General features: G+C 35.2%; 1 protein-coding gene across 1 annotated transcript in view; it reads left to right on the top strand.

Annotated features, from left to right (window-relative positions):
• Positions 1–12,803, top strand: part of DHX15 (DEAH-box helicase 15) — a 48,422-nt gene that overhangs the window by 21,393 nt on the left and 14,226 nt on the right. The window contains exons 6-10 of the mRNA XM_050896746.1: positions 4,449–4,616; positions 8,748–8,834; positions 10,422–10,571; positions 10,737–10,845; positions 11,993–12,184. Of these exons, the coding sequence (XP_050752703.1) occupies positions 4,449–4,616; positions 8,748–8,834; positions 10,422–10,571; positions 10,737–10,845; positions 11,993–12,184 (706 nt within the window). The remainder of the gene's footprint in view (positions 1–4,448; positions 4,617–8,747; positions 8,835–10,421; positions 10,572–10,736; positions 10,846–11,992; positions 12,185–12,803) is intronic.

Genomic DNA, 12,803 nt, shown 5'->3' with positions numbered 1-12,803 from the left:
TTAAATTAGCTTAAATTTGATATAATAATAATAATCTTGATTAAATTATTTTCCTGGTTACTGCTTTTTTCCTTTTGTAAACTATCTTTAGCTGTAGGTACTAAATACAAATTGTTGACTCTCTCACTTTGATGTTTAGATGACTTTGTTTTTCCTGGTTGAAAAATATTCAGCACTCCATTACCTCCTTGATCACCAGTGTATCCATAAAAAGAAATATTTTCTCTTTGCTGATTCTTGTCTGTCTTTGGAGCTTTTCCAAGGAGAATCGCTGGTGCTGTTGAGGGTGTGGAAGAATGCTGAGGACTCCGTTAATATTCAAAGTGTACTACTATGGAGTTCTTAACTGCTACTTGATTCTAGTTTCTGTAGTGTTGCAGCTGAACTATAGATATTGTATGTGTATTGTTAATTCATTTTGATCGGATCAAACAAGTTTTTGGAAACTTTAAAGTACGTAATAGACTGGGACAATTCTGATGACTAGATTTTGTGAAGTATAGATATGTTGAGCCTATGTGGCACTTGCAGCTTGAGATAAATGAGCATTTTAGCTAGCATGTAACCTTTCCCCTTTTTGTGGTCTGTTTGCTATTTACCTTTCAGTAGTCAGCTCTTTTTAGAATGAGTGCACCGCTGGACAATTTTGTCGGCTACAATTTTACTGAGAACTGTTTCTCAAATAATAATCCAAGAAGTCTTCGGTTTTGTGAGGAACTAGGATCAAGTTTGTTGTGGTTTAACCCCAGCCAGCAACTCAGCACCATGCAGCTGCTTTCCCCCTCCCCCCTCCCAGTGGGGTGGGGAGGAGGAAAAAAAAAAAAAGTAAAACTCGTGGGTTGAGATAAGAACAGTTTAATAACTAAAGTAAAATAAAAATACACTACTAACTAATAATAATAATAATAATAGTAATGAAAAAGAATATAACAAAAAAAAAAAAGAGAGAAATAAAACCCAAGACAAGACAAGCAATGCACAATGCAATTGCTCACCACCCACTGACGGATGCCAGAGCTGCGATCCACCCCTCCTGGCCAATTCCCCCTAGTTTATATACTGAGCATGACGTTCCATGGTATGGAATACCCCTTTGGCTAGTTCAGGTCAGCTGCCCCGGCTGTGCTCCCTCCCAGCTTCTTGCACACCTGCTTGCTGGCAGAGCATGGGAAACTGAAAAGTCCTTGGCTGAAGATAAGCGCTACTTAGCAACAACTAAAACATCAGAGTGTTATCAACATTATTCTCACACTAAATCCAAAACTCAGCACTGTACCAGCTACTAAGAAGAGAGTTAACTCTGTCCCAGCCGAAACAAGGATAAAGTTCAATCTAGTTCAGCATTGCCTAAACATCACACTTTTTGCGTGTTAGGCCTCTTTTCTTCTTTGATTAATTCTGAAGCAGGTCTTTGTGCTGATGCACTGGGCAGTCATGGGTCTGACTTGCTCCTTTGATCCTGTGTCTGTTCCTACTTCCAGTACCCTGGTGTCCGCTATCTCAGGTAGTCTGTGATAGTCAGGGCTCTGAGGAATTTTTCAGGCATAATCTAAATGCAAGGCAAGCTTACTCTACCTTCCCCCTTTTCCCTCCAGGAAGAAAACCCTCCTCTTATGTGTGGGTTGATGGAATAATCCCTCTTCAAGGGGTTTTGTAATGGATTTGGAGTAGATGGTGTGCAAATATTTAAATGTGTGTGGTTTTTTTTTTTTAAAAGCCTTTCATACTTGAGTAAGTCGGGACTGTTGAATTAGACTTGATGAATCTTCAGAGGATTGAAGTTAGGATTGTGCCTTTAATTGTATCTCTCATATCTCCAGACTTAAATGTTTTCATGTGATACAAATGAATCTTTAACACTTAAATGAATCCTTAATACTTTCAAACTATTCTTACTACACCTGTTGCTTCTAGATTGTGTACTTTGGGATACCAGTTTTAGTTGTCTGCTGGAATTGGAGGGTGGTTGTGGATACAGTTGAAGTAGAGATACCATTTTCTGCCAGTGTGGTAAATAAAAGGAAACCACCCTTTCTTCTTTCTTTCTTTCTTCCTTTTTTTTTTTTAATTAAAACAATTCAGTACTAAAGAATTCTGTTTTACTGTCTTTAGATGAGTGGCAGTGGCTCTTGGTGACTTGCATCCTTCTTTCCACAGTTTATGATGAGAGGTCCATAGTTACCTCTGCAAATCTGCAGAGAGTAATGGTTATATATGCACTTGTCATCTCTATGTTGAAGTATTTTAATGAGTCCTGATTAGGGATACTTTGAAACTACATTGGGAAACTCTAGGGAGAAACAACACTTTTATCTCTTCTGAAAGATGATAGATGGCTGTGAACACATGTGGCCTGAAGAGTGTAGTGCGTTCATTTATCACTGCTTGCTTGTATTTTACTATCTCTTAAGTATAAAACTGGCCTGGAGTCTCTAGTCATTACTGTTGAAGATTAAGCATCCTGTCCAGCATCAGAGCTTTCCCAATTACATAGTGTAATCTGCTCAAATTCTATGAAACAGTGTAGTGACCTTCAGATCAGGAACTAAGGTCTGTGCTGTATTTTTGTTTTAGAATTTGGCTTGTGTTTTTTTGTGTTGGTTTTTTTTTTTTGAAAGATACAATTCAATTTTGTATTAAATATTTAACAGGCCCAAGTATCAGCTTGTCAAGACTTTGAACGGGTGCAAATTTGAGAGGGAGTGTCGCTGCCTAGTTAGTCAACTACTTACTTTTAACATGTTGTCTTTTTACATAAGCGCCATTGTTAAAGTATTAATTTACTGAGCTACTGTGTGTGATCTGTCAATTAAATTAGGTTTTTCCGTTTCGCTGGGAGGCTATTACTGAACTTAAAAAAAGAGGTTTATCAGCAGAACACCAGATACTTGACATCTGTGTAAAGATATTCAGTCTCTGTTAATATACCAGTAGGGGGCATTCCAGCTCAGTTTCTTGTATGCCTCTTACATTTTATGAAGGGTATGTTGGATTTGTTGGCAAAGTGCACCTTTGTTTAAAAGGTTTTTTGTAAATATCTGCAGTTCATTCAAATTGGCAAGATAATGCCAGAAAGCATTAGGCTTACTATTAAAGGGCTCTTTGACATCAAAGAGGAAATGCCTTCATTTTGCCATGCTTACAGTAATTATATATGCTGATCAATACAGAACATGAGTATTGTATTGTCTGCGCTTCTTTAAAACATACTCAATACAGTTGTGCTGAAAACTTAAAGTCTCTTTAAGAACAAATGAAGAAGACCCAGATTTGTTCCAAAATCTATCTGAATTTATGGTTTTTAAAAAGGAGTCTGCTTTTGCTTTTCTAATTACAGTTTAAAGAAGTAATTTTACAGAGCCTTTAGAGTAACCTGTTCCGTATATTTGCTTGAGGGTCTTAAGCATCACTTCAGCTTCAGGCTGATGAATTATTTGTGATAAAGGGAGGTCTGGCCTCTTTTCTTGGAGTATGTTGTAGCCATTTTTTGCTTTTGCCTACTGTTGCTTCTTGTCATGACAACTTCATTCTCCAGCTAGTGGTTCAGCTGGAATATCAATAGTTGGTAAGCGTGCCTCTTAGTTATACCAGTGGAGGCTCTGTTGTAATTTGTAAGTTGAAGTTAATGAATTGTGTTATTCATTAACCTAAACTTCTGTGCACTTTAATTTTCATTAAATCTTGTCTAACTATAGGTCACCTAGCTGACTTAAATGTAGTTGTTTTAAAGCGAAATGGAATTAGAAATGATTGGGCTGTGGTGAACTTTTTTTGTATGGTAAACTAGTCAGAAAATAGGCTAGCAAATACTGTAGAAAATACCAAGGTAAAAAAGGCATGAAAAATCTTTCTCATCTTCAGAGTATTCCACTGACTTTTCTTAAGCTTAAATGGGATTTCAGTTAATTTTAAAGTAAAATCTGAAACACTGGATTGAGAGGTTTGATTTTGAGCAGCTATGTTTATACTGTAAAGGTGTTTGTTCTCATTAGGTACAATGAAGCAAATCTGCCATATAATTGCATTAGTGATACGTGACATTAAAGCTTAATTGGCTTATTTTAAATATCTTGCACATCAATTTCTTTTAGATTGTGAAAATTGAAAAGGTCATGAGTGCAGTTTAATATTCCAGGGTGAGAGATTTCAATTTTAGTACAATTTGTAGAGAATTAATTAGGAAACATGACTGAAAGAAAAAGGATGTTGAATGCAAATTAGGCTGTTCATTAGAGTATAGAAGCTGAAGCATCTTGAAGTATTGTGGAAATTCGATTGCAAATTCAGTAAGCACCATGATTGATTTTTTTTTTTAATTTTATTTTTTAAAGTAGAAGTTATTATAATTGTTCTTCAGGATGTAGACTTAATACAGTTGTCATAAGGCGCTCTAAAATGCGCTGCCTTTTTCATGGAGTTCTCTTTTAACCAATGTTTTTGTTTTGCAGGAGATTGATGAAGCCTGCAAGAGGATAAAACGTGAAATTGATGATTTAGGCCCTGAAGTTGGTGACATCAAAATCATTCCATTGTATTCCACCCTTCCTCCGCAGCAACAGCAAAGGATTTTTGAACCTCCCCCACCAAAAAAACAAAATGGAGCGATAGGAAGAAAGGTATATAGTGCACTACTTTAGTATGCTGTTCAGTAACTAGCTACTCATAGTTGTGTGGGCAATTAAATATGTTTCAGCTGTTTTAAGTATATTTGGACAGCAGCAAGTAGAAGGTTTTTTTATAAAGCCTTAATAATCTAATATTTTATCACATTAAAATTTTTAGATAACTTAGAGTTTGTTTCTCAGTGCAGTTCAAAATTCTGGCTTCCATCTATCAGGCCAGAATGTTCTAGTAACAGTTTGATTTGACTGAATGAGGGTGGCGTTCATTTAAGTTTCTTATGAGAAATACGGTAAGTCAGATTAAATACTGAATTTGACAACCACCTGATTTACTTGAAGGGATGGAATTTTTTCCCAAAGTAATTATTCTGAGACATGTTTTTTTTTGAAACAAAATGGACTGTCTCTTCAAGGGACGTTATCAGGCAGGTTTTGTCTGTTTCTCAAGGTTTATGAGAAGGTGCAAGTTAAAACAACGTTGAAGTTAGAGGTTCGTGTTTTCTGCAGCAGTAAGCAAGGAATTGAGGTTCTTTCATTGGGCAAAATGGATTGGGAAACTGAAAAACTTGGAATGGCACTAGTGAATGTTCTTCATAAAATTCAATTCCGGAATGCTCACATAAACCACATTAGAAACTATGTGGCTATTTCTCTAAAACTGAAAATTTGGAAGGAGTCTTAATAGAGCTTCCTTAAGTTAAACTAATGCTATATGAAACTGTAGCGATCACAAAGTTAAAATTTTGAAGGTCAAAGCTGAATCATACTGTCTGCTCTAGGCAGGGTTTGTTCCTTGATTATTTGCTTTTTTTTGTGCAGTACAATGCATGTAGAATACTAGTGACAACTTTCTAGTGTTCTGGAAGAATAAATCACTTAATAAATTTAGTGAAATGATCCTCTGTTTCCTATTGAAGTTGATTGCAGAAAGCATTCAATCTGAAATCATGAAACTAATGCTGCAACAAGATTGTATTAGCAAATGACTTGAATGAAATTGCTTTTCAGTGATGAACAAGTGATAGCTGTGTATTTCATTAAATTTTCATTCATGTTTAAAACTGTGCACTTCAAAATAGGCAGTTTCTGGTTTTCTTGGTAAGAGGATAACAGATGCAGTGTGTAGCTTTCATTATGTTGAACTGACAAAGGCAGTACCAGTGTGTAAGAGGAAGACACTCCGTGTAGCAACTACTTTACTACAAGAAAAATTACCATGCTGGAAAGATGTCAACTGTAGGCAAAAGCAGGCACACAAAATATGTAAGCAACAGATTCAGACCTATAAGGCCATTATGGTTGTTGTTGGTTTTTTTGTTTTGTTTGGTTTTTTTGTGTGTGTTTTGGTTTGGTTTTTTGTTTTTCTTTTTAAAAGACCACTTTTCCTCTTTGGCTGGGATGCTCTGGCTTCTGTGTTTTGGTTTTTATCTCCGTAACAAATCTAGTAATGAGTGAAAGTGTGTCTATGTGTTGTAAATTTGTTTAAATGCTGTTTTAGTTTCAGTTAGCCTTAGTGATCAAGATATGTGAAGTAGGACCATGTGTTGCTGTGCCTCCACTATCTTACAAAATGTCTGCTTTCACACAGTCTCCTGTGGGTGTTGAACCTAGTTTTTAGAACTGCTGAGGAGAGAGCAAGCTAGCAGGAGGTCTGAATCATTTCAAAGGCTCTAATGGTCATAAAAACTAAGTGAAGTGCTTGCAGTATCTGAATAAGTATCTCCTGAGCTTCAGCTTTGTGAAAGAAAAGTAAGATGCTGGAAGTTACGTGGCATCTTGCGGTAGTAGTGATGGTAACAGCTAGTACTGAGAGAGCTTGATAACTTAGCACTTTTTTGTCCTTTTAGATGTGCTAGGCAAGATCAGCTATTATTGCAAGAAAGCTTAAGATTAAAGATAAAAAAAATGCTTTTACTAGTTACAGTTAATCAGAGTGTTTCATTTATACTGTGGAGGAAGATGAAGATGACTCAACAAGGAGCCTTTCTACTTCCCTTTCCTATGTTATACCTTCTTTCCAAACTGTGTTCTATTTTCTGTTCCAGGAGTCTTAAGCATTACTAGTTAATACATATGCAATATAGAAATTTTTTTATATATATAGATACTATGTATATTTTAATAGTCAAAGTAACTTGTTTAAATTAATATCTAAAACTCTTTGGTGTATCAAACTTTTAATCTGATATTTAAAAACATTTTTAACGTAACCATTTCAGTTATTGCAGAACTGCAGTTAAAGCTAATTAGGTACAATATATTATTTTACGTAGTTTAACACTAATTTCATTTTTTTTTGATTTCCAGGTAACTTTGTACTTTGATTTAGGCTTGAAAGATGTGGTGTAATTTCCTCAAGCTTTTTCTTAAATTTCTTGTGTTTTTACATTCATTAATTATGATTTTTTTAAGCAATGTGAAGTTAACAAATGAGAGCTGTACATACAACAGAATCTACTGTGTAAATAACTTTTTTCCTTCTACCTTTGGAAAATTCTGTACTATTCAAGTTAAGTAGATTCAAGTACAAGTTAAATTGCTGGACCTTTGTGGACTAAGCATATTAACAGTATTGAGTTATTGGTATTGAAGTGTCCTAATAGAAATTGGTGATTAAAAGCAGGACCAAAACCTTTTGACACTGCTCTATAATTAGTATTTGAAGATTCTGGGTATGGATGCTTCTATGCACTAGTAGATCCGGAAGAAGCTGAGACTTTTTAGATAAGGTACACTCTGTAACAGCAAGCTGAATGTGGATTGACTAGCCTTTTAAAATGGGAGTGGTAGTTTAATTTGCATATTTAATGACTTGCAAAATTTTAATGAAAATATATTGTGCTTTTGTGTCAGTACTTAATTGCATTGATGTTTGTGGCTTTTATCTCTGACTAATCTGTGCAGGTTACCTGTGAATAAAAGGTGTATGAGATTCTTTTTCTTTTTTTTTTTTTTCGTTTGAGGAGTTCTAAGTAGCACATCGTTTCAGGGTGGAACACCATAATTCCAAATTAATTTTGAATTTTTTTCCTCTGAAGTATTGCTTTCAATATATAGTAGTATTTGGGCAAGCTTAGACTTTAAGTCTACTTAAGAAGAGACAAGCTGAGGGTAATAAGTAGCTGACTGGCAAAGTGATCAGCCAGGAGGAAGAGAGATCAGCAGGATTTTCAATCTAGTCCAGCCACTGGCTTCATTGTAATTCTGAACAAATTGTTAGGGGTCTCTCAAATTCTAATTGCTAAACTGAAAACGATGACAGAATGCTCTGAAATTAAGAGGTGAAAGGTAAGTAGTTTTGATGAAGAGCTGAACGGGTTTTGGGTCTTTTCTGAGGTAGCTGATTAAACTTGCTAATAACATGTGATTTAGTGTGATCACTATTGGGATGAGAGCTAATGATATCTGTTACACCACATCTCTGGACATAAAATTTAAATGACGGCGAACCAAGTCAGAACTCGGATATCACTTCTGCTTTAATTTTTGCATGAGACTTAACCTTCAGAAAGTTTATAGACATTTAAGAATGTAACCTTAAAAATATGTAAAGATGTTTGAATATCTGGTAATTTAAAAAGACAAAGTTGAAATTAAATATCTATTGTTCAGGATTTTAGCTAGAACGTATTGATAACTGCTTTATTCCAAACAAAGTAAAAGAACATACTGTGCTGGTACAGTTATATAACCTTTGATTTAATATTCTTTAACCAGTTTGCCCTGTTCAGGCTTTTAAAAAAAAGTTTAAAAGCTGGAATTAACAGATGATCTTAAAGGGATCCAGTGTAGCTTTTCATTTTGTACCAGAGATGTGAGAAAAATTTTGAATAGCGGTTTTGTAAGTAAAATATTTGCTCTTCTGTTTTTTTTCTCCAAACTAACATTTGTTATATTGTTAGTAGAGATATAGGGGAGCAGAAACAGTGGACAGAAATTGCTCTGATTTCAATAGAAGTTAATCTGGTTGATTTCAGATCGTCCTGTAAAAGTGTTGGAGCACAGGTCTGGAAGTTATTGATGAAGTGAAGAAAAGTTTGCTGAAAATTCTTGCTGCAGAGACAGAATCAGAGCTCTTCGTTTTCAGGACAAAGTAGTTACTTTTACTATTTTATTTTTCGGCAGGTTGTTGTGTCCACTAATATTGCTGAGACATCATTAACAATAGATGGTGTTGTGTTTGTGATTGATCCTGGCTTTGCAAAACAGAAGGTAAATACTATTTTGTTTTCTCTTTCTTTATAGTAGGAAAGATACTGGAATCTGGTTTGCTCATGTAACTCTTCCCTTTGTAAACACTGATAGGTCTTTTCCCAATTGAAATCTTGACCTTGGTTGTTTTGTGTTTTACTTATGGTAGGTTTGCACTTAGTCTGCAAACTTTAGATATTTAGAGCAGTCCAAAACAGTGCAGTGCAGAAGAATTTTATTTTCACAAAATTGAAATGTGAGGATTTTGAGAGTTAGGCCTAGAATATGGATTTCCTGGATACTTTAGGAAGCATGGTTTTCTACTGTGCGTCTATGCCTGAGAATGCTCAAGTAAAACCAAGAAATCATATGAAAGTAAATAAAAATGGTGCTAGAAGCCACCTCTTCTTTTAAGTCAGGTCAGTGTAGAAAACTCCTGCACTAAAATGAGAAGAGAGAAATCATACATAGGGTAGTACTGTTTCTTGTCAGTATTTATCGTGTACTGTTGCAGACCTGAAGATTGTCATCAAGCTTGTATTGTGCTTCTTGGAACATCATGGGATGTTCAGAGGAACTGAAGTAGCTTGCCTACGGTCAACCCAATAACTAAAGAATAAAATACAAATCTCTTAATCTTTGTTTTAGTTTTTTCACTAACTATAACTGTCTTTAACTTGGTTTCTTAGACTTTTCCTTTAATACTCGTACACAGTGTCAGACTTTTAAACTTTTGCAAAATGAGATGTACAGCAGAATGTGAGTACAGTCAATGCATCTTCATACACAAGTTTCAATCACCATTTAGGCTGAGGTTTTTTTACAAGTAGTTCTTATACTGGAAGAATACCTTCTGTAATAAGAAATAATTTTTTTGTGTATGTTTTATACCTATTCACACCAGGAGGGTGTTAAAACATGGACCAAAGAACATCTTCAACTGAAACTGCTATCTGACTACTGCTTTTATTTTTCCCCTAGTATATTCTTTTCCATGAGCACTACTGAGTTGGCAAGGCTGCTGTTTATGTATGACTGCAATGGAAAGTTTACAGTAAATTCCAGCATATATTTTGTACTGTGACAGTCTGCATGTACCCTTGGAATACAGTCTTGCTTTGTCATGGGTCTGATTTTTACAGTTGTGTTCAACCTTAATGTTAGATTTTTCTGACCTCTAGAACATGATTATTCAACCTTATAATTGTATCAAGACAACTTTTTTCCCATGGAATGATTTGAGCATCAAGAGTGTGTTTAGCACTCTATAGAACAAATTGGACACATCCGTTCTGCCATGAAAATCTTATCTAAAAATACACACATTTAAGGAGGACAGGGAGCCTGGCAGGAGTCGTTAACAAATGAATAAAAAGTAAATGCTGTTCTCTAGGCACTTGTATTTGAAGCTCTCTGTCACTGATCTAGAGGCTTTTGTAGCCAATTTTTTTTCTCCTTTCAGATACGTATAACTTGTGATTTCCTAGTCAGAAGCTGTGTTTGAAAATGTTTAAAGCAGTCTGTATTTTTTTTTTTAGATAGTCGTCTTATCCGTGAGCAGTGTTCATTCTTTTCCTTCTTTCCTGCTCTGATTCCACTTTCAAATAGGTATACAATCCTCGTATCAGAGTGGAGTCTCTCTTGGTGACTGCCATTAGTAAAGCTTCTGCTCAGCAGCGAGCTGGCCGTGCTGGTCGTACTAGACCAGGCAAATGCTTCAGGCTTTACACAGAGAAGGCTTACAAAACTGAAATGCAGGTAAGATTACTTTTTTTAGATCATGTATATAAGAACATCTGATCAATACAGGTAGTTGAGTGCCATGCTACCAAACAAAATGAGAATTTGAATGCTTAAGTGGTTTAAAGTGTTTGGAAGAACAAGTGTTCTGAATTTTCTTTTTTTTCCCTCCCGCCCCCCCAGGACAACACATACCCTGAAATTTTGAGGTCTAACTTAGGATCTGTAGTATTGCAGCTCAAGAAGCTTGGTATAGATGATTTGGTGCACTTTGATTTTATGGATCCTCCAGGTATCTATGTCTATTTTATCTTGTCTGCTGTAAGTGTTATGTTTTGACTTACAAAGTCTTTATTTTGGTGAATATTCTATATAACAACAGTGTGGATAAATTCTTTTGTTTTTTCACTGTTTTTTATTGTAATCTGTAAAGAATGTCTTTTGTTTATCCTGAAATTCAGTGCTCTGTGTCTTATCAAAGCAAGCTTTTTATGTTTCTGTCTGTGTAACAGCTTTTAATGGAACCAAGGAATCTACTGAATGCCCCTTACCTGTAGAGGATGAGACAAAATTATGGGCATTAGAAAATCTATTACTTGATGAGTCTTTTTTTCCACTTATCACATTGATTACACATTCTAATTGTGCATCAGTTAACAACTGTATGTAAATAAAATTGGCTGGTGTTTTTAAAGGTGAATACATGTTTTTGGCTCAAACTATAAAGTTAATGTGCATCTCCCTTCTAAGTGTTAAATGTTCATATGTACTTTAAAAATAACTGGATTATATTGCTAATTAAAAAAGTAGATCAGCCATATATAAATACATCAAAGTTGGTTGGTTTTTTCCTCCTAAAATAAAAATACAATCTGTAAGCTTTTAAATAGCTCTACGTAACAACTACATTCTTTGTGCTGTGCAACATGTATGATAGCTTAGCAGGAAGGCTTTTGGATTTCCTTCTGTTGTTCTTTGTGGGTGTAATATACACTCACTATGAGGAATGCAGGATTAAGAGAACATTCTTACAGGCTCAGATTTGTGAAAGACTGTAGATGTCTAAAGTTGACATGGCTGAGATTTTAGAACTGTATCGATCTATTTTGTATGGAACAAGGGAAAACGTGGGGGGGAAGTGATATTACTGTGATACTGAACATTTCACAATGCTGCTGCTGTCTGAATTTTGAAAAGCAATAATCTTCAAATATTCAAAGCTTTTGATCCAGTTAAGAGCTCTTCTAAATAAGTGATTCCCCCCCACCCAGTTCATTCATGTCTAGATGTGTATAACTGAATTTGGTAACAATTTTGTGTTTGGTATTCAGTTGAATGGAGAATGAAAAATAAGATGGCTTATAGTCTCTGCTTCCTCATTGTTTGCTTATTCAGAGCAGTTTGATTAATCTGCCTACCTAAATATTTTTTTCTTTCAGCTCCTGAAACTCTGATGAGAGCCTTAGAGCTTTTGAATTATCTGGCTGCTTTAAATGATGATGGAGACTTGACTGAGTTGGGATCCATGATGGCTGAATTTCCACTGGACCCACAACTGGCTAAAATGGTTATTGCAAGTTGTGACTACAACTGTTCTAATGAGGTCCTATCTATTACTGCCATGTTGTCAGGTAATAGCAGGGAAAGAGATACTAAACAAAATGCAGATCATCAGTTTGGGGAAAATTTGAGTTTTCCACGTCAAAAACATAAACAATATAAATATATTTCTAATAAAATTGAAGTTGTTTTTTTAAAACTTCGTATAGGGGTTTAATCAATCATTATGGGTTTATGTAGAGACCTTGAAGCTAATGAGTAGTAACGTTAAGAAATTAACATGCATAAAATGGTCAAACAGTTTGCTCCTAACTTTAGTTAAAAGCGTAGATATTTGAGTTGATGGAGGGGAAGAAATCAGGCTACTGGAACAGAAATTTCTTTTTAGGCTCATAGTCAGGACTAGAAATGTCAGCTCAACCACTCTTGTTTTTAAGGCAATGAAATCTATTTTGTATTGTGCATTCTTCTGCACTTTGATAAATCGCAGTATTTCCAGAAGGATTACAGTGTAATTTATATTAAATCATAAGCTTGTACATGAAATGATGATACATTTTTCAGTCATTAAGTGGCAAAGCTGAAGAACAGTTGTTACTTTTAAAGGGAAGAAAGAAACTTCAGAGGAGGATGTATATTTATAAGAATTAATTTGTGTGCACAGCTGTACTTTGCTGCTGTGTTACGTGA

The sequence above is a fragment of the Gymnogyps californianus genome, chromosome 4 (genome assembly GCF_018139145.2).
Source record: "Gymnogyps californianus isolate 813 chromosome 4, ASM1813914v2, whole genome shotgun sequence".
Lineage (NCBI taxonomy): Eukaryota > Metazoa > Chordata > Aves > Accipitriformes > Cathartidae > Gymnogyps > Gymnogyps californianus.
Note: the sequence above shows the minus strand (reverse complement) of the source record. Positions and strands in the feature narration are given on the sequence as shown.